The 23,420-nt window shown below is 38.0% G+C and overlaps 1 protein-coding gene across 1 annotated transcript in view; it reads right to left on the bottom strand.

Annotated features, from left to right (window-relative positions):
- FAT4 (FAT atypical cadherin 4) overlaps window positions 1-22,504 on the bottom strand; it is a 165,373-nt gene extending 142,869 nt beyond the window's left edge. Inside the window, exons 1-2 of the mRNA XM_045799024.2 lie at window positions 22,388-22,504; window positions 16,782-21,968 (exon numbers count right to left, since the gene is read on the bottom strand). Of these exons, the coding sequence (XP_045654980.2) occupies window positions 16,782-21,956 (5,175 nt within the window). The 5' untranslated portion in view covers window positions 21,957-21,968; window positions 22,388-22,504. The remainder of the gene's footprint in view (window positions 1-16,781; window positions 21,969-22,387) is intronic.
- Between the last annotated feature and the right edge of the window lie 916 nt (window positions 22,505-23,420).

The raw sequence follows: 23,420 nt of genomic DNA, 5'->3' as shown, positions 1-23,420 counted from the left end.
TGCTTCATTTAAATCACTCATGTGTAATATTAAGATAGTCATCTGTTTACTCATTCATTCATTCAACCATCATTCAATAATGCCAAGATTATTTTTTATTTTGGGAAAAATTATATTTTGTTATCGTATGATGAATTTTTCAAACAAAATACTTTGGAATATTTCCTGTCATCTTTGCCCATAGAACCTCAAAGATGTCATTTTGCTTAACTGTACATATTCATTTTATAAAATGAAAGAATGAAAGGACATTTAGGAAATCATTAATCTTTTGTGTATGAGGGAAAGCCACACATAGTCTCAATAAATCAATGTCTTTGGAAGACACAAAAGATTTCTGGTTTAATTCAAAATCCTTTCTTTAAAATGCCAAATGTCTCTATATTATGCAGAAGTGTTCCAGATGGCTGGGCACATGTTTCAATTAAGTGAAATTACAATTTTTTTCAAATGTTCTCTTACTCTGTTACATATAGAATGTTACATGTATAGCTACTGATTGTATCTTGATTGCTGTAGGTGAAAATACTCTTATTTGTAAATATAAATGCTTTTAGATAAGGGAGACTATACATAAAATTAAAACTCATTACAATATATGTCAGAATTTTTAAAAGATAATGAGGGCATGATGGATTTAATTGAGTACATGATGGATCCTAAATTTCTTTAACAGTTCTCTTAATGATTAATCAATTTTCTCATAAGTGGACTTTTTTATGGCTCCCATGATTTCACTTTTCAGAAAACTTCAGAAATAAGAAACACTTTAAGACTCCACACTAATAGTAATTGAACAATTATTGAATGATAATATGAAAACTAATAGGTCTTCCTCAAATAAATCAGTAAAGTTCATAATATATCATTTATTGTTAAATCTAAATTTCTAATATTAGCATAAATTCCTATATATATACTATCTTAGGCCACCTGGTGTACTTTTCAATACACCTTATACATTCTGTTCTCAGCAAAGGATCTTTATTTTAGTCCCTTTTAAATATACTCCCCTAGGAATGGCTCTATGAACACTTAAATACTACATAGTTCTTCCATATTGTTCTTTTCCCTATGTATCTCTCTGCAATATTGTTTTTCTTAAGTAGTTTTAATCACTTAAAATTTGACATATTCTAACAAAAAGTCTATTGTTCTCATCTTCTTTCTAAATGTACAACAAATAGAAAAATATATAGATGATAGAGAAAGATGATAGATAGATAGATAGATAGATAGATAGATAGATAGATGATAGATAAAAGCTATCTTGTTAAAAGTAATTCTGAGAAGACAGGGAATACTGAAAGTCATGTAACCGTAACAAATTTACATGAGCTTAATTAATTAATAAATAGGGCAGTGTACATTTTTATTTCAACTTACATTATTTCACTAGCTGTTATACTTACTTGCCATATCTTGCCACACTATGTTTCAGTAGGTACCAAATTAGAAAATGTATTTATACTTTAATGCTCCGTGTGTTGATCCTACTACTATACTATCACTGCTATGGCTTCAGAGAAGAGTTTTCTAAATTTGCAAAAGTGTGATTAATTGCTTCTATAAAACCTAACCTAGTAAAGAATAATGGTGTCTTACAATGAGGTCTGTGACCATTTGCATCAGAATCACTTGCAAGACTTAAAAGAAAAAAAAAAAAAGACAGGTTCCAAGGATCTTTCTTGAATCTTCTGAAAAATAATCTGCATTTCAAATAATTATCCACATAAGGGATTCTGATATGCATTAACTTCTGAGAACTAATCAAACTAAAAGACATCACCATCTGAAAATTAAAGATTTTTAGAAGTTTAAATTTTGCTTCAGTTGCATATTTCCAAATAGAAACAATAAAAGCTCTTGAAAAACTATGTTGAAGGAAATAATATTTTTATATATTCCCGTATTTTGTATGAGTCAGTGATACCAGTGATATTTTTAAAAATATTTTCCAGATTTATTTGCTTAAAATCCTGTATCTACATTTTTTAGACTTATGACTCATTCCAAAGGGACTTAAAGTGATATCTTAAAAAGCATCCATGCTAATATATATATATATGTAATTTGCAAATAATATTCCATGTACAGTGAAAATATTAATGACTTTTTTTTTTAAGTTCCCAACCTGATATCTTTGTCAACAACTTAATTGTGCTATTGGCAGGGATGAGTTTTGGAGTTAATGTCTCGGTTCCAATCCCTGCTCTCTGCTTTCTAATTGTATGGCCCAATGTGAGCAAATTTGTCCTTCCTAAACCTGACTTTTTTCATCTGCAAAATGATAATAACAACATCTATTTCACAGAATTATTTTGAGATTTGAATTAAAAAGCAAGAATAACCATCTGTTCTTAATAAATAATTCACATTGTTTTGGGGTAGTTGCTATTATTGTTCAATAATTATTAGTTAATAACCATGCTATTATTGTTAATAACCATTACCAGAGATGGTAATAATGTTGAAGACAGATGATTGAATATAATTCCTGAGCAAATAGGTCATCAAATGTAAACATTTGCAGAGGCATCTTAGGGCAAAAGTAGCTCTTAAGGGCAGAGATGGTAACAGCATGGACCTCTGTCCAAACTATGAGGAAGGGAACACACATTAGGACTGAGAAGCAGCCTGAGATCAGGTACACTACAGGAACTCTGGGATGAGCCCAATGATGGGCATATTTTAACTCAAACTCCATTTAGTTACCTAGTGATATATCAAATATTTTTTTAATGGGAAAATAATAAAGGTGGGTATTGTTTCACAGATGTTTTCTCGGCATATGGAGCATGAAAATAATTTTACTTCAAATAGCTTAAAATAGGCAGATAACCCCTTATGAAGTACAAGAACTGAAAGGTTAAGTAGGATAAATAATCTTGATTGCATGGAACTAGTTACTGCAATTAACTGTACTATTTTTTTCATCATAGCAGTTGTCTACATTTTCTGATAATGGTTTATGTGATATTTGTCTTCCTATTATACTGTTGTCTCTTGAAAGCATATATCTGGAAAGCACAAATTTGAATCTCTGGTAATGAACAGGATGTCTGGCATTTTGAACACTGGAATGAAAGTTAAGAATGGGAAGGCAATACAAAGGCAAATAAATTGTTTACAATAAAAAAATAAGAACAAGGTCCTAACCAAGAAACAGACTCTTAAATACAGAGAACAGACTGATGGTTACCTCTGGGGAGGTGGGCAGGGGGATGGGTGAAACAGGGAATGGGGATTGAGCAGTGCATTTGTGATGAGCACCAGGTGATATATAAAAGTGTTGAGTCACTACATTCTACACCTGAAACTGAGATTATACTGTATGTTAACTAACTGGAATTTAAATAAAAACTTTAAAAAAATAAAAACAAGGTCCTAATTTAGAAGTCCCTGGTTAGTGCCTAAGCGACAATGTGCAGAAACAAGATTTAGCAAGGTGGACATATACATCTGGACAAATGACCAGGAAAAAGATTAATATCGCTTCTGTTTCTATGTCCACCTTCCATCTCAGAAGAAAACTGGAAATCCTAAGTAGGTTGAATTCTCTACTGAGAAAACCTACAAGAAAGCTCTCAAATTTGTTCTCATTTAAAGGCAGGAATGAAAAGATGAGGTGTCATTTATGCAGTTCCCAATGTTATATCCTTGGTATCTTGGCTACTCAAAGACAAAATTACCATCTACGTAAATGAAAAAAAGTGACCTAATACTTATCTGGGGGGACTATCCTGTGTACGTTTATTTATTTTATTTCTCAAAGCAGATTTGTGAAACAGGTAACAAGGCATCAGTGCCTTCTTTTGTGAAATCTATTTCACAGAGCTTTGAGTTGCTCCAAAATTGAGAAAATGACTTTAATATTTGATGCTTTTATCAGAACATAGTGTATAGGTTGGATAATGCTTATCTGGCTTTGTATTATATTTAAATTTTTAAAAGAATCCTGCAATTTAGTTAAATCATGTGCAAACTTGCTATTTTGAAAACTGTATCACTCCCCTGTCTTAGTTAATAAGATTTCTTTCCTTAGTTATGTCTTTCACTTCAGTAATCACCATCACTTAAAAATTATTTTTAATCTATTATCATGAAGAAAATTACCACAGAGGTAATTTTTAATGTGCTTCTTTAATAATTTTCCTAAAAGTAGGAAATAGAACCTATAAGCTTGGTTTTCTTTCCTTTCTGCACGGTATCATTAGAAATGTCATCCCAATTCCTGCATAAACAGTAGCTATTTACATACCAGTAGCTGTTTACTTTTTTTTTTTTTTTTTTAATCATTGCCTTCTGGACCACACAAGGAGTAACTGAATGTAGCATCAATAAAAGCAAACCAAACAGTCTTTTAGGAAAATCTGCACTGCTATGTATACCGGACATTTTTGTCACAACACTTAATAAGTGGTTAGAATTCCCTGCCTTTAACAGATGAAGCCTCTGGCTCAGAGAAGTTTAGCCTCTGCTTCAAGGTCACACAGCAGGAAAGGGTAAAGCCAAGACCTGAACAAAATTATTTTGACTCCCAAATTTATGTTTATTTTAATGTTTAACCATGCATGCACAACAGCACTCAATTATTAAGAATAACATAAAATTCCTTCAGAAAGTGAACATTAAATCCCTTAATCAAAGCTTGAAAAGAAAAATAGAAAAAAAATAAAGTTATGAAAATGAAATTTAAATTGTAGTTTTACTTCAAATATTTACCCTGTGCATTTTAACTTATACTATTGACTAATATAATGCATTTACTTAGGCCATTGTTTTCAAATAGTCTTTGACGTAGAAGGTAGAGACAAGCTAAGAAGTAAAATCTACAATGTGATTTATTTAATTTTAGACATGTGAAACAAACACTTTCCTCCTGGAGAATCTCTTGGAAATGCTGCCCCATCCTCCACTATCTAATATCTACAACAACCTTTTTTTTTTTTTTTAACAAAAATGGATTCTCTGAATGTATTTTCTCTTGGTTGCTGAGCAACAAAATATTCTTCATCTCAGTATAAACACACTGACACAAAGAAAAGTGCTGAGAAGAAAACACAATAATAGACACCTCTATCAGCTACAGCCATCTGTGTTCAGTTTGACCCAAATTTTTGGCAGGCTTGTGTTGTCCCTCCCATCCCAAACCATCGTGTCCTATAAAGAAAATTTTTACTCCCACTTCCTTCATTTTCCAGAAAGTCAGAGGTCAAGTGGTGGTCTAAATCTGCCAGGCACTGGACTTCAAATACTAAGGATTCATTACTTACTTGTAACCAATTACAACCTCAATGGATAAACAAACTTTCCCTATTTTATTATGCAAAGTAATAAAATATTCAGTTAGCGTTGCAATATGAGCAGTTCTGTCCCACTTAGTCATACACATGAATTAGTATTTTAATCTTCTTAGTGGAGAATTTAATGTATGATCTTAAAACATAGAGGATGAATTAACTTTTTGTAGCAATTAAAGAACATGTGGTTATTGCTGAGGAAAAATGCTACAATAAAGCAATACGATCAATTCAAGTAACATTTAGTAACTGTGAATCTGTTTCTGAGAAACAGACACAATCTAAGAAACAGATTGCTAGATTTGTGCCAAGTGTTTTAAACCATTGCCTTAAATTAACCAATTTTGCCTTTAAAAATACCAGTCTTCTCATAAATTAAGCTAAAATTGTACTGAAAACCCTCATAAGTCAGGTTTTCCCCCGTGATGTGCTGCAGATATGTTAATGTGAAAATCCCAACAGGAATGTTCTTTGCGCAGCTATAAAATATTAACTCACCACATGAAATAAAGCCAAACATAAGCACTTTACCAATGGGGAATCTCTTCTGATCCATAAGTAAATAATTTGTCAGAATCACACTTTTACAATTGGCCATAAACCCACAGTAAAAGAGATCCCAATAAAAAGATGTCGAAAATCTGTCATTGTACTAGTGAGGGTACCATTTAAAAAATCATCTCTTAAAAAGAAAGATCTCTTTTTGAGCATCTGTGAGACAAATTCCTCTTCGGCCCCTAGTTTTAGAAAAATCTATATATTTTTTGTTAACACTCTTACACATGTGTTTGTTTAGTCTTAAAACACTATGACTTATATACCTGATCTCACTTCTCTGTTTGATTTGGCCTGTAGAAAGCTAAACATAAACTCGGCTGACTACCTAAGTTATACATCTATATACTAATCTTCTATATTCCAAAATTATATTTTAGCGATCACTTATTTTTACTTCCTAGAGATTCATTAAATTATTTTTTTCTTTTATTGCAACCTGCTTCAAATCCATTGTAGAATGAAGTGGATGTATACATGAATTTAAGCAAAATATAAAATTATTTTGACCAAAGAACAAAGAGTTATATACTATAGAACACTGCACCAAGCAAGAGGGAAGCCCATTGTCTCTGGGTATATGCTTGTTTTGAAATTTTCAGTAAGTAACAAGACATTTTTTTCTTTTCAGGGAAATGTTTTAACTATTAATTTGAAAACTCTCACTTAAGAAGTTACCGGGATTTATATGTCTCATAAAAATTAAAGTTGTTTTGAAGAAAAAATAGTTTAACCTTCATTTGATGAAGACAATTTGACTTCAGTTAAGAAAACTCCATTAGGTAGTTGATTAAAAAAAAAAATTCAAAAGAAGTTCACAAATAAACATACAATTTCATGGTAGCTGATATTTCACTACCATCCCTGAAAAATGGAGAGATGAACATTCCCCATCTAAATCAAAGACAAGGCTTCAGAATGAAATGTTTATTTTGATATTTTAATGTTTCATAAGCAACTCGGCTTCTCAACAAAGATTCTGGATTAATAAATTACTTCACTTACGGGACTATAACAATTATTGAATTCTGTCAATAACAATAAAATGGTGGATGGGTAAATAGCATTAATTTAACCACAGACTGGACAATGTGGTTTAATGTCAAGCATGTTGACCAAAGTCAGAAAAACCCAGACGTAGTCTAGATTTATGACCACACACAAATCATGAAATTCTCTGTGCCTTTTTCTTAAAATGAAGAGAAGAACACCTGGCTTACCTCCTTACAGACTTGTTAGGGAAATCAGGGGAAAAGAAGGATAGCACTCCAAAACACTTTAGTAATGGAAAGTATTTTTTTAATATTAATAGTTCTGTGCATTTCTGTACTTTGGAGAAAATAGTAGGAAACTTACGAACTTCACTGAGTACCTTTTTTTTTTCTCCCTTGTAAGTTAAGATTTGCCCTCTGAAGCAAAATTAGATGAATTCCAAGAAAATGAGAAGACATGGTAATAGTGTAACTACATTGTGATATATCTTCAAAAATGTTCCACTTCACAAAACTATCTACAATAAGCTTTAGTGATCTCACTGTACTTCAGACCCTAACAATTTCTGAATATTGGGTTACAAGGCTCTCAGCCAGTCAAGTCATACAGCCACTGTCATTTTATCCAAGAAAATCAGTCCTTGCCAATTAGCTAGCTTCACTAATTTCAGAAAAAGTTCCATAGCTTGGCTTGAGATATGAAAAATGACTCCTTTACTTCAGCATTCATCTCTGACTGAGTTCCTAGCATTTAAGCAGTATATTTGCAATGTGTTCAACAGTAATTCCTTAGTTTATCAAAGATTTACCGAGTATCTGAATTGAGCCAGCCCTATTGTAGGTACTGGGAATACAGCAGTAATAAACAGATGAAAATCTTTCCCCTCGTGGAATATATATTTTAGAGAGAAGACATATCATAAACAAAATAAAGAAGTAACATATGTGTTATGTAGGGTGATGATAGAGTCTAAGGAGAAACAAAAGAAGGAAAGAGAAAAAGGAAGGCTGAGGGAAGGAGAGCTTGGCAAGGTGACTTTGAGAAAAGATGTTAGAGAAGCATGAAGCAAGCAGTCCAGGCAGAGGGCGCAGCTAGCACAAAGACTCAGAGGCAGGAGCACCTGAGGCTGGGGCCTGGACCCCCCCTGTGGTTGCTAAGCAAACTCATTAAGAACTAGGAGGAAAAAAAGTCAGAAAAGTAACTGACAAGAGCTGGTCACATACGGTGATCTAGTGGGAGAAAGACAGGTAAAACATAATCAAAATTATAGATCAGTAAAATTATATCACACACACACACTTATACATGTAATAGTAGATGATAGATGATTAGATAGATATAGATAGATGATAGATAGATACTTGAAATTAATGAGATTGATTGAGCTTCTCAACAGAATAGTGTAGATTAGAAAGGGAAGAATTTCAAGAACTGATTCCAGGAGTATTCCAACATTTAACATTTGGGAGATAAGAAGACGCTGGTTCAGGAGAGTGATAAATCCTATGGGAGAGGAATATGAAAAATTACAGCAGTGAAATAGAGATCAGGCAGGATGAGAAGGTGGCTACAGTGATGTTAGTAAAGGAAAATTAATTCTCAATTAGTATGTGAGATATGAGCAAGTACTTGAAGGAAGGAAATTATCCAAGTGGGAGAAAATTATCCAACTGGATATCTAGAGGAAAGAGTGTTCTATGCAGAAGGAAGGGCCAGGAGGAAAGGCTCCAAGGCAGGTGTGTTCCTAGCAAGTTCTGGGAATAGCAAGACTAGCAAGACACAAGTGTGGGTAAAGCAGACAAGCAAGGGAAGAGAATAGTAGGAAAGGATGTTGGAAATCAATAAGAAAATGTCTTCAATAATCTAAAGAAAGGATGACAGTGTGTTAGATCAAGATAGTAATGGTAGAAGTGATGAGAAATGATCTAGTTTCTGGATATATTTTTAAGATATCCAAGATTAGCTAAACAGCTTGTATGTAGGGTGGTGAGGAGTCAAAGATGAGTCCCAAGTTTTTTGACTTGAACAATTAAAGATTGGAATATCCATCAATTGAGAAGATGGCTAGGGGTGAATCAGATTTTTATTGGGGAAGATAACAGAAGCTCAGATTTGGAAATGTTAATTTAAAATATCTATTAAGAAACAAATTAAACATAATGAGTAAGTGGTTGGTTATATAAACATGGGATTTAGGAGAAATACATAGGGTGGAAACAAAATTTTGAAGGCATCAATGTATATATGTTTAAAATCATAAGATTGATTGAGATCCTCAAGAAAATAAGTGTGCATTAAAAAGAGAAGAGTTTTCAAGAATTGATTCCATAGACATTACAACATTTAGAATTTAAGGAAATGGAGAGAAACTGGTAAAGGAGGCTGTGAAGGAACTGGTCTGAGAAATAGGATCAAAAATCCACAGTATGATGACTTAGAAGTATGTATACAATGAGCACTGAGAACTGACCATTGGATGTAGAAATGTGGCTATCATGGCCTTGGTAAGAGCAATTTTCATTGGAGAGGCAGAAGTTAAGCCTGATGAGATGAATTTAAGAGATAATGAGAAGAAAGAAAGCAGGTATATGCAACTTTGGAAGAAAATAAATGAGGCAGTAGCTAGAAGAATGGAAAAATATTCCCACCTCAAATTTAAGAAATCAAAATGAAGAATTTACAAATTGTAGGTAGGTCCATCCATTCAAGCCTAACCTAAATAAAGATTAATAGAGAGCTGAAGTAATCCTACTACTAGGTCATTACCTAAATTTAAATTTACTCTGTACTTCTTCAGTCACCAGTATGAAGAAATATCAAAATATGAAAACAACTTTTTACACAGTAAAAATTGTATGCCTATGAGACTATAGAAAGTATCAACCATTCTTACAATACATAGTGTTAGTCAGTGCTGTGTGGGGATTAAAAGTACATACTGTGGAGTCAGATTGCTGGATTCAAATCCTGATTTCACTACAAACCAGCTCCATAAACTTAATCTCCACTAGCCTCAGTATTGTCATTTATTGAATAATGAGATGTTGCATATATACTTCTAAGAGTATTGTGAATCTGCAAGTACAAAATATTTCAGAAAAATACCAAATAATCTGAAACAAATAATCAGTAACAACCCCATGGTTCCCAACTGTCACTTGTCCAACAGGGTTTGTCAATGTCTGTCAACATTTCCTCAATGTTTCTTAATGTTCCTTAAAATTTGGTTTTTACTCACTGATTGTTTCTTAAATATGGATATATGTTTGGAAACTGAAAAAGACTGTAGACCTATAGTCAATTCTTGATTACCACACATAAATTATTTGCCAATTAGATTATGTTTCTTCTCCCTGACTTTATTGTCCCATTTTGTCTCAGATCTTAACACCAGGAAAAAACCAACATCCTTTGTATAATGGTTGCATACATGCTAATATATGATATTATATATGCTAATACATAATATATTACATGTGTATTTTATAAAAAATACTAGTCTAATAGAATTGTTTTTACTTCTCTCCATTCCTTATATGCTCTCCTCCTTATTTAATCTACTAAAATTGGCCACTGTTGTCACAGACTGCTTAAAGCCTGAAAAAATTAGAAAATATTTACCACATTTTATATCTAAGATACTTTAAAAATTACTTTTAAATTCATCTTGGCCCAAATTATTTGCCAGTTATTCTTTTCTTATCTCTAGTCACATGCTACTAATTCTGAATACTACCTACTTTCATGGGTATTATAAAGAGCTGAGCTTCAGAATAGAAGACCCACCTTCAGGCCTGTGGAATCCTTCACAGGATTCAACAGTCCCTCACAACTAATGAGGTTCCTAGGCAGTTTTTCATTGTAATGATGACAAAGTGCAAGCTGTAAACAATACAATGAAGAATTGATTCCACAAAATGCTAAGAACATATATACTTTTCCAAAATAATCCTAGAGCAGTTGCCTCAAAGTCTATTGGAACAATAAGGAATTAAAATGATTAGTGTTTTAATAAAGGCAAGGGAAAAAAAGAAAGAAAAAATTAATCAGAAGAATAATTATGTCCATGGAAATCTATTACCAAAACGGAAAGACCAAATCAAGCACCCTGAAGCCATATATAAATATGGAGCATGAGCTTAATTGGCCAACAATATTGCTGTTTGTAATACACATTTGTATATGTCTTGAAAATTTATTCACAATATTTTGTTAATAAATTTAGAAGCATAGCAATAAGAAAAAAAATAAAATCAGAAAATAATCACAAGTTGCTTTTTAAAAAGAACACTCTGGAGATCAAAAGAAGAAAAAGCAATAAAATGTTTCCCTCCTTTAATATAATCTTCATATGCCATCCACTCCAACTTCATTATATTCCCTAGGAGAGTAAGATTTATCATCTGTTAATCTAAATGGATTCTCCACCCTCATAAATTACAGCAACTACTTCTAAATTGTATGGTACTATGGATTAGAAGAGGCATTACCAATATCTGTGCTATTCATTTGTCTCCAGTTCCCCTCTCTTGTATTCTGATCCTTCCTCCCTGCTCCAGAAACACTTCCACATGTCCCAATTTGGGACTGCTACCACCATTAACTGACCCATAAAAATGTACAGCATCTGCTGATGGCCATGATTGAGGCAAGTAAAAACCATATTTCCCTTAGTTCAGACAATATATAATACTACCTTTCAAAGATTTTTTTAACAATAAATAAGGGCCCCAAAACAAGATTATTAAAAACATGCCTGTATACCCATATCTACAGAGTAAAGGGCCCTTCTCTTAACTGAAACCACAGATTCGCCAAGCTTTCTAGAATAGTAGGATTGAGTATAAATAATGGATTTATGCAAGTCTGGATGTGATTTTCCTTTCTATCTATCTGAATTTAAGGAAATCATTTAACTTTTCTGAGACTGTTTCTACAGCTATGAAGTGGAAATGATATTAACAGTGTTATGAGACTCAAATGGTAAAATCTCAAAGCACTTAGCACTTATTGACTGAATATAGCAATAGTCGATAAATGTTATTGTAATTATTATTACTATTATTATTTACCCAGTTCTGTTGCTTATTTTTTGCCTGTGAGGGATGATACACAGGATATACAGACATTTAATCTAAGGTTCACTAACTCTGATTCTAAACCTTCTAGAAGACTATCATTTCTAAACTGGTACTCAGCACTAATCTTACAAATGTCCCATCCCTTCCCTTAGAAATCTTGATGGTGTTCACTGTGAAAACAAATCAATTTATTACCCAATTACTAAAATTCCTTTCTGTTAATGTCAGAGTCTGTGCACCTAATATACCAAATACACTTCTAATAGACTATTTCTAGTGGCTTTTTTAAACTGAAATGTAAAAATCTCATTACCTAAACCAATGGTTCTCCTCAGGGCAACATGGGGCTCGAAGCATACCAGAGACCCATTAAAGAGGCCTAGGAAGTCAAAACTGTCTTCATTATAATGCATAACATTGCTTGCCTTTTTCTCTGTATTGACATGCACGCTAGAGGTGCAAAAGCAACGATGGGTAAGACTGTTGGCACCTTCGCAGAAACTACAGCAGTTGCTCTAAAGCATTCTAGCAGTAATTGTATTCTTCACCACTAGGCACTCACAGTAAATATAAAATGCCAGCTGCGCTTAAAAACTGAAGAAGATCTTTTGAAGAAATAGTAAAATTATTAAATTTATTAAATCTAGGCCTTTAAATCTCAACATTTTTTCAATATTTTGTGTGGCAAACAGTAGAATGTACATAAACCACTAATCTGTGCCAAAAGACTATAGCTGTCTCAAAGAAAAGCATGCATATGAATGAACTACAAGCTAAACTAGCTGCTTTACTTATGGAATACATTTTTTTTGAAAGCACAACTGACAGGGAAACTATATTTTTTTAGATTTGAGTATATGGCAGATACTTGTTTGTTAGTAAATGAATAGAGGGGACCTGACACTTGAAGGAAAAGAATAATATATGTTACTGATAATAAAATTTGAGATTTCAAGTAAAAATTCAAATTTTGAAAACTTCTAACCATTGCCATGAAGTTGAGAGTCCATATATATTTAAAGAGCTTTTTGGTAAGATGCTTAGCAATTATTACAATATTTTCCAAATGATCAATTTCTGATATTTCTAAGTCATGAATAGGTAAAAAAAAAAAAATCCATTCAAAATGCAAAATAGATCAATGTATTTGTATTTTTACGTAACAAAGTATAAAAAGTTCACTGATTGGATTTCAAATTCCACATTGCAAGTAAATTTTAAGAAAGTCCCACTGTGGAGTTCTGGTGTAGTAGCAAAAGAAAATCAACAATTATCTGAAAAGAATACCAAAATATGCCTTCCTTATCCAGTTTCATAGATCTGAGTGAGGATGGATTCTTTTCATATACTTTAACTGAAATAATTTACTGCAATGGAATGAATGAGAAGGTTTGAGAATTCAGCTGTGTACTCTTAAGCCAAATATTAAAGGGATTTATGAAAATATAAAATACTATCTCTCTTTTCATTATTTTTTAAGTTTGGGAAATAAAGTTTTTTAATAAAGTAAAAACGTGTTTAATATGATTTTTAAACAAATTAATAAATATATAAATTTTTCTCCATTTTTAATGTTCAAAATGATAAATTTTGATAGATAAGACACACCCAAACCAAAGCTCTTTGAAGCCCTTAACAATTTCTAAGAGCCCACAGGGGTACTAAGAGCCACAATTTGAGAACTGTGAGCTGGACACATGTACAGTACGCCCTTCCATTTAAACTCTAAGTTCCATGTGAGACCACCCACCTAAGTTTCTCTTTCCTCTTTGAGTTTTCTGGCAATTCTCAATTCACTTGTGCAACAGAGATAATTGGCATGTCTTTATGTCCTTAGTTCAATTCATAATCAAGATCAAGTTTACTAATTTCCTCCATTCCCCCAGCTTCTCTCTGTTGAGTTATTCCTGAGGCAAGAGAAAGCATATTCTTGTCTTAACTCTTCTACCATCTCATTTACCAAACACGTACTGAGCACCTACTATACCTCGGGTATATACCAGACTCTGAGAGAATTCAGATCAGTGAAACAAAACCTCTGGTTTTGTTGAGGTACAACCAAGTCCCTAAGCTGCATGTTTCTATACAACGCATATTAAAAAAGAAATGTCCACTGAAGTACTACATCCCTATTTTTTTCTTGAACCTAGAAAAATAGTACAAACTTTTTATGAGCTGTTCTAACATAATCAAGATTTATCCAAGAATATTAAGACACAAAACTGTAATAGACCTTGTGTCTGCAACTCAAAAGTCATCCTTGAAAAACTCCTATTCATGCTGAAGGTTTAGGTATGATAAGTAGGGTAGGTGAAGGTGCATAACTGGCCAGATCTCTGGAATGAGCAATATCAGAGCCACAGCCCTCTCCATAAGTGTCAGAGTTTGAAAAAGAATGCAGATTAAATCATTTCTCTTTTACCCACTGACCCTCTCCTTGACCATGGAATGTGATCAGCTATGACTCTAGCCAGAAACCTGAGTAAGCAACCCAGAGCTCTATCGGTGCACATGAATAATTAAAAAAAAAAAATGTATTGGAGCAAATTTTGCACTTGAAAACAAACAACTGAAAAATCACCTCTGACAACCAGAGGTAACATAACCTATTTTTGCACAATCACAGTAAATTAATTGTTTGAGCAGAAGGAAAAAAGAACTTCATTGTATATACTTGAAAGATACAACCAATAATAACATGAAATTCTAGCTCCCAACTACTGCTTTCAATATTCTTTGGAGAAACACATTTGCTTTTAATTATAGGAGTGGTTGGAGCTTGGAAACTCAAACTTGGTTTACAATTTCAGCACTTCAGTTCACAGAAAATACACTGACAGTTTTTTTTCTTTCTTTTTTTTTTTTTTTGCTTATAAAAAATCATCATAATGAATTTCCCCAGATTTTTAGATAAATAGGGTGCAGTAAATATGAACAACTTTTATTATTGGTGTTATTTGATATTTTTAAAGTAACGGACATACTATCCCCTATTACCAGCAAAACTACTTACAATTATTACTTTTTAACCTTCATGCCTATTGCAGAGACAGCACTATTTAATAAATTTAAGCCAAGCTGATCTTTCCATATTTAATGAATAAGTAGCAAGACAAAATAAATCTAATGATACCAATGGGTATTTATTCTCATTCTCCATGTTGTTCTAATAAAATGTAATGCACTGAACCAAACAGCAACAACAACCAATAACATTATTTGGTTTACTGTTTGACAAATTCATCTATCTAGAAAGACTTAATCGTCTATCTTTAATAAATATTTCAGTTTTCTATCTAATTAAATCTCTTTATCTAATAAATAATCCCAGAGAAGGAAGGTAGAAATAGGGGGTCAGTTAACATGAGGAATAACCGGAAATCAATATAAAATTACATGTAAATCGTGGCCTAAGTTAAACCAAATAGCTCAACATATAAGACCCATGTTAAGATCTTTAAAAAGCTAAGTAGGTAAAAGAGGACATTTGGGTTAGAAGTCCCTTCAGGGCTATGTATATAGATAAAATGGAATTCCAGTTAGAATTATATCTCTAAGAATTATATCTCTATTAAGAATTATATCTCTAATTATATCTCTAATATCCTCTAGGCCAAGAATACGCTGCTTTACCTGCAGAATAGCTACAGCTAGCTATTATGAAAAAAAAAGTCACAAGGGATTAAAAAAGATAATAATAATAAATGAACATTTTAAATGAAGAAAACCTCCTCACCCTCCACACCCCCCCCCCCAAAAAAAAGGAAAGCAAGAAAACAAATACATAAGCCTCAATTTCACTAGTATATTGTGTCTGGGATACTGCCAAGTATCACAAACCACATTTGATATTTTGTGTTTTTGGCTGAGTGACACTAAAATGTCTTTGAGGGGTGGGGGAGGGAGGGAAGGAACTTAGAAAACAGAGAACAAGAACTTTCCAGAGTACAGCTATGTGATTTCTAGTTGAGTATCAAAACAACATTGGAAGTAGTTTAATGAAAATACAAATCAATAATACACAGAGGTAGTAGCCTAAAATACACCCCAGGGAAGGCCAAGCTTGGAATTCTTTAGGCATAAGCTAGAAACCCTAATTTCTTACCCATCAGCAGACAGAATAACATAGGGCCTATACCATAGCCCTGAACACAGATTTGTATCAAAAAGCACCCTCTAATCTCTGATAATTCACAGCACATTGCATGCTTTCATTCAAGAGGGAAGAGAAAGGATTACCCTAAGTCAGAAGATAGTGCCTCAAATGTGAAAGCAGATGAAATCAGGAATCTCTCCAAACTTGGCTCAGCACATTAAAATTAGTCACTGTCTATAAAGAAACTGCCAAGACTGCTGAGGATGTGAAAGTTAATACTGTCCTGATGTAAACTGCCAGTCTGTACTGTCTTGCCACTCCTCCCAGAAAGCTATGCTCTAATGCTGATTTCTACCAAAGTTCTTCATTTTGGCATAGAAATTCACGTCTGAAATTGCCCATTCTCTAGCAGACTTCCTTACTGAGAAGTGTCTAGTTAGTACACTGATTCAGCTTAGATAAACGGATTTTTTTTTTTTTCACTTCTGAAATGGTTTGATTTCTCCCTGGCCTTATACATATGATTGCTATGAGGTGAAGCATATAGACTGTTCATTGCTTGGTTTTGACCAGGGTTAAAGCTAAATTTTATGTGATTCTTGTTCTTTTTGTGACAGAACAGTTTATATGCTCCTGTCAGTAATATTAACAATAAGCAATGAAGGTAAATAATTATAGAAAGTAAATATGAGAGAACAATGTTTCTAAAAAGCACATCAACAAATAATTCATAAATGACTACAAAATCATTACCTCTGCTCTCTGTGTTCTGGGAAAAGCAGTTGATTTTTCTATGGCATAAACATCCACCAGGTAAAGACATGCTCCTTGCTCCCGGTCCAGAATGGCTGCAGTCTGAATTATGCCAGTTTGTCGTCCAATAGTAAAGAGGCGTCCAACTGTTTTTTCTTCACAACGAACTGAAACAATGTAATACTCCACAGGGGCTTCAGATCCTCTAGGGCTAGCTGCTTCTATGGATATTACGTTGGTACCAATGGGTTCACCCTCCTTCAAAATAGTTATATATTTGGGTTGAGTAAAAACAGGTCCATCAAGGCCCTGAAGAATGATGGTCAATTCAGTGGTTGATTTCCTCCTTTCAGGGCCAAGGTCTGTTGCTGAAACTATGAGGTTATAGATCAGCTGTGAAGGCACCAGTGCGGAAGCCACTCTCAAGTCTCCACTGTAACGATCCACAATGAAGGTGTCTGTGTCCCCATTGATGATCTCATACTCCACTTCTCCGTTAGCCCCTTCATCTGGGTCTGCAGCCATTATCGTTGTCAGAACAGAACCAATCACAGCCGAGGGGTCTGCAGCAAGGGCATTTTGTGATATAAACATTGGAACGTTGTCATTGAGGTCTGTGACCAAAATGGTCACGTTTTTCAAAGCATAGCGTCTCGTTTCTATAGGCACCGCTTGATCATTGGCTTTTACGGTTAACTCAAAGAGATTGGCGAATTCCCGATCTATTTCAGCACTCGTAAATATAGTGCCTTTGACTTCATCTATGCCAAAGTGGTTGCCCCTGGGCATCTGTTGAATGATTGTATAGGATAGTTGCCCGTTAATGTCTGCATCAGGGTCATGTGCAGTCACTGAAATGACAGACGTTCCAATGGGAATGTTCTCAACAATAGACTTGAAAATATCCCCAGGAGGAAAGCTAGGAGGATTGTCATTAAAGTCCCTCACATGTATAACCACCGACATTGTAGATGAACGAGGAGGCCTTCCTTGGTCTTTTGCTGTTATATTTAGTTTGTACAAAGACTGCGTCTCAAAGTCCAATTTTTTGGCAAGAAAAATACTCCCAGTGTTTGGGCTAATGCTAAAAGTTCCATGGTTGTTAGTTCCAGTAATACTATAATGTAAATCAGCATTGTCACCTGAATCTGAATCAGTTGCAGTAACAGAGGACACGAGTTCACCAATTCTCATGTTTTCCAAAACATCAACAAATAGTGTTGATTTAGGGAAAGAAGGGGTATTGTCATTTTCATCTAAAATATCAATATTTAAGGTACAGGTTGAGTTGAGGGAGACTGCACCTGAATCCACTGCTTGAATTACAAGGGAATAGGCAGGTGTTGCTTCATAGTCTAATTTGCCAATTAGTGTCACCTGACCAGAGGTACTGTCTATAGCAAACTGTCTTTCTTCATTTCCTTTCATTACAGAATAATGAATGAGTCCATTATTACCTTCATCGACATCTGAGGCAGATACTCTTAAAACTTGTGTCAGGTTGGCTGCTGACTCTGATATTGTAGCTTGGTAAAAGTCTTTTAAAAATTTGGGAGCATTATCATTTATATCCTTCATGTAAACATGTACTGTGGCCTGATCCTTGAGAGGCTGAGGGAGCCCCTGATCTGTTGCAATGACTGTAAAGCTAAACACTGCAGTCCCCCTCTGCCTCATAAGAGACTCCCTGTCAAACTGACGAGTGTTTGTAATTTCCCCACTAATAGCATGCAACTCAAAATCTGGCTGCGCCATTTCAAAAGAATACCTTACTTCTCCATTTGGCCCAAAGTCTTTATCTATAGCATTTACTTTGCCCACAAATGACCCAGCTCTCTGCTCCTCTTCAAAATAAAATGTGTAATTGGTACTATTAAAAAGAGGTCTGTTATCATTTACATCTTCTAAAATTACAGTAACATTCACAGTAGCACTAAGGGGTTCCACTGCTCTGTCAGAAGCAATGACCAGTAAAACATATCTGTCTTGAAGTTCACGGTCCAGTTCACTTTTTATATACAATTGACCATCTGGGAAAATGCCAAAAGCATCCCCTGTATTTCCTTCAGCAATGCTGTATGCAATTTCACCATTTGCTCCTGAATCCTTATCAAAAGCTTGTACTTTAAAGAATCGAGAATTCACAGGTTCTGACTCAGAAAGGGTGACCTCATAAGAAAGTTGATCAAACACCGGTGGGTTGTCATTTACATCATGAACATACACAGTCAAGATGAAGCTAGAGGAGAGCTGTGGAACACCCATATCAGATGCCAAGATCTCTATTTGGTAGGAACCAGCATGAACATCCAGGGGCCCTAGCAGACTAATATTACCATTCTTTTCATTGATAGTAAACAGGTTCTTGGGGTTTTGCTTCAGGCTATAGAGTACCATGCCATTGACACCTTCATCAGGGTCCACAGCTTTGGCTTGGAAAATGCTGTGACCTGCCTGCCAATTCTCCACCACGTTTACGCTCTCTACTGCCTGAAGGAAATGGGGAGAGTTGTCATTCAAATCCTTAACCGTTATGTTAACCATAGTGTCTCCAGTCACTGTGCCCCCACTGGCCACTACTTTCAGCTGATAAAAGGATTGCTCTTCTCTGTCAATCACACTCGCTGTGGTAAGGTGCCCAGTGACCTGGTTGATAGCAAACATACCTTTCTGATCCCCAGTAGTAATGAGATAACTGATGTTGGAATTGAGATCCATGGTGGATGCAGACACACTACCCACATGATATCCCAGAGCCACATTCTCAAAGACCACGAAGCTGTAGGCAGCCTGGCTGAATACAGGTGGGTTGTCTTGAGTGTCCAATACAGTGATGGTTACTATTGCCTGGTTGGGAGACTGTAAATTGCCACCATCAGTAGCCACTATTTGCAACTGGTAAGCTGTTTTTTCTTCTCTGTCTAGGGCCATTCTGGTAGAAATAACCCCACTTTGAGCATTGACTTGAAACCGAGACCTGTCCCCAGCTGATATACTATATTTGATAGTTCCATTGAGACCCAAGTCTGGGTCAGTGGCAGATACTGTAGTGATGTAACTTCCTCCAGGCTCATTCTCCTGAATATGAGCAAAGTACTGGATTGGGTAAAACACAGGACTGTTGTCATTCACATCCAGGAGACTCACATTTATTCGAACCATTGATGACTGAGGAGGGGAGCCCAGATCTGTGGCCAGAACCAATAGGGAATAGAAAGCTTGCTCCTCTCTGTCCAAGGAGGCAATAGTACTCAACTTCCCAGACACAGGATCCAGCCGGAAGGATCTCTGGTCAGTCTCAGCCTCTTGCAGGGAGAAGCGCACTGTCCCATTGTCACCCAGGTCTCTGTCAGTTGCCCTGAGCACCAGGAGTTCCGTCCCTGTTGGGGCATTCTCAACCACAGACACATCATACCCTTCTGGCTGGTTAAATACTGGCTTTTCATCATTCACATCCAGGAGAGTTACTACAAGCTGGGCATAGGAAAACTTGGGGTGAACCCCCTGGTCCCGAGCACTGATATTCAGTACAATCTGGGAAGCCAGTTCACGGTCCAAGCCCCCAGCAACCCCAGTGGTCACCAGGCCGCTATGTTCACTGATATGGAACCAACCTAGTCCGTTGCCAGAGACGATGCTGTAACGCAGATTAGCGTTGAGACCAGAGTCGCCATCAGTGGCAGACACTCCACTCACATAGCTTCCCGGGGGTGCCTCCTCGCTCAGGTTCACTCTGTACACTTGCTGTGCAAAGACAGGAGGGTGGTCATTGATGTCATTTACGAAAATCACCAGGCTCGCCACAGAAGAACGCGCCTGGACTGCTGCGCCAGGGGGCGCCCCGTAGTTATCAGAGACGGAAACTGTGAGGTTGTAAGAAGGGATGCGCTCGCGGTCTAGGGCGCTGGCCACTTTGATGAGGCTCAGGTTCGGCACTTTGCTGCTCTGCACCTCAAAGTGGCGCTGCTCATTGCCCCCTAGAATCTGCACAGAAATATTCCCGTTGGCCGCGGGCGAGTCTGCGTCCGTCACGGTGAGCAGAGCCACCACAGTGCCCACTTGAGCGTTCTCATCTACAGAGGCGTAGCGCGAGGTGGCAGGGAAGTAGCGGAATTTCACCACGGGGTCATTGTCGTTGACATCTAGCAGCTGAATGAGCGCCTCGGCACGCCCAGTGAGAGAAGGCACGCCTCGGTCCATAGCCTGCACGGTAAGCGAGTACTGGCGCCTGGCCTCGAAGTCCAGGGGCTCCCGCACCGTGATAAGCCCCGTTTCGGGGTCCATTTGGAAGGGAGTTCCCTCGTCCTGCAGCCGATAGCGGATGTCCGCATTGGTGCCCTCGTCAGCGTCCGCCGCCGCCACCTGGAGGACGCTAGAGCCCACCGCCGCGTCCTCAGGCACCCCCGCCTGGTAGTGGGAACTGCCAAAAACCGGGGGGTTGTCATTTATGTCTTGCACAGTCACGTTTACCTGAAGGTAGCCCCGCCGCTTCGGCTCACCCTTGTCCTCCACTTCCACCAATAGCTGGTACTGTGGTGTGACCTCGCGGTCCAGCCCGCCCTTGGACACCAGATGCAGAAACGCACCTTCGCCGCTCGGGTTCAAGGTGATGTCCAGGCGGAAGCGACCTGCCTCGTTGCCCTGGATGATGCGGTAAGAGCGATGGTCTACACCATTGGAGCCGATATCCGAGTCGGTGGCTGTATCCAAGATGACTTGGCGCCCGCTGCTACTGTCCTCCTTGAAAGTGACTACGATGGAGGGATCGGGGAAGACGGGGGCGTTGTCATTGAGGTCCCGCACCAGCACTCGCACTTCGGTGGGGTAGGTGGGAGAGCTGGAAAGGACCACCAGGTTGATCACGTCGCTGGGCAAGCTCTCGCGGTCGATGGTGGCGGTGGTGTAGAGGGCCCCGGTGCTGCTGTTTATGGCAAACAGGGCGTGGCTTTCGCTGAGCCGGTAGGTGAAGCCTGGGCGCGTCTGGATGGTGCCCACCAGCGTGCCGGGTGGTTGCTCTTCCAGCACTTGGAACACCTGGCGCTGCTCGGCCCCGCTGACCCGGGCCGGCCCGGGGAGCTGTGATAGCAGCCAAAAGACTCGGAGGAGCTGAAATACTGATAGAGAGGGTAGCTGGAGCCAAGGGCGTCCAGGCGCCCCGTGTGCTGCCAAGTCCATGGTCCTGGCTCCCTGGAATGGTGTGATAAAGAGAAGGAAAAGTGAAGCAAAAAGAATAATAGCAGGGATTAAGTAGCCCCAGCAAAAAGTGCAGCCTGTGGCTCTGAGAGCTCTGCTATTTCAAAGAACCTCCAGCCCAGCAGAAGCAAATCGCGTCAGAGAAAGGCTCCAGGTAGCCATTTGGACTTGTAGTACGAGAGAGATGCCCTGACGAAAAGCGGCAAGGCATTCCGCGGGACACTCCTGTGCGTTGATGAATTCCCAGGGAAGTTTCTCAAACCTCCTACGTTTTCCCCCTTCACTTTGTTTTTTTGAATCCAGAGAGTCTGAGCGTTTTCGCCCGGGTGGATGTGGATTGGGAGAGGCTGCCTGTATTTAAGGTATATGAGGAATCATTGCAAACAATTGTCTTCAGAAACTTTAGAACTTACCCGCAGCGAAGAAACTGAAGAGGGAAGAGCAAACGTCGGTAGAGATGTGTGGAGAGAACAATTGCTCACGGGGGAGGGGGCGATGGGGGAACCGGGAGATTATCAAATTCCTTTCCCAAAAGCTGGAGGCGAGGGATTTCCTCGAGTCCTCACGCCTCAATAACAAGGCTGCAAGGCCCCTCCAACAGGGCTGCAGAAGTGGCCGCTGAGGCCGGGGCTCCGGCGTCTGCGCGCTGGCAGCTAGCGATTGCGTTCCAAGCGCTCGCGTTGGAGCTAGGGCTCCGGTACCCAGGAGCGCTCAGCTCCGTCCCTTCTCCTCCAGCCGCCGCCGCCGCCGCCGCCCCTGCTGCGGCTTGGAGCCGGTGGTCGCGCGCAGGCAACATCCAGAGCTCCTCTGCATTTTTTTTGTTTTGTTTTGTTTTTGTTTTTACCTCTGCCGAGGTGCCTGCCGACTCATTATTTGTACATCCAAATCGACTGCAGGTCCGTCCCCCTTTCTTCTCGGCCTCGCAGGGGTCGGGCAGGAACAGCGCGCGGTCCCCAAGTCCCCTCCCCTCACCATGCCAAGGGGATCGGTCTCCGGCGGCCCCGGTCAGAAGCCCTCTCCAGTGCGCCTCGCCCTTGCCCCCGTTATCTTTGCTTTTATTGTCCCGTGTCAGTTTCACTTTGTAATCCACAAGCCTTTTTGTTTGGGGCGGGGGGTGGTTGGTCCCTCTTTCTCCTTCACCGTTGGCGGTGGAGGCGGGGAAGTCGGCGCTGGGCTGTGGCGGCGCCCGCGGCAGCTCCGGACGGCGCCTGTCAGCGCTCTCCTTCTCGCCTGCCCGGGATGAAGGTTGTACCGCTGTGGAGCTGGAGCTCAGCGAGCAGCTCTCAACCTCCGGCTGGTCCCTCACACTCCCCGCCTCTTCCCCGCTGCGCGCACGCACACACACACACACACACACACACACACACACACGCACACACAGCGACCGTCGCTGAAACACAAACAGAGGGGGAGGGAAGACGGCGAGCTAGAGCAGGACTCAGAAAC

This window comes from Ursus americanus, chromosome 13 (assembly GCF_024610735.1).
Source record: "Ursus americanus isolate L20-20 chromosome 13, mUrsAme1.1.p, whole genome shotgun sequence".
NCBI classification, from domain to species: Eukaryota; Metazoa; Chordata; class Mammalia; order Carnivora; family Ursidae; genus Ursus; species Ursus americanus.
The sequence above is the reverse complement of the archived record's forward strand: the minus strand, read 5'-3'. Positions and strand labels throughout refer to the sequence as shown.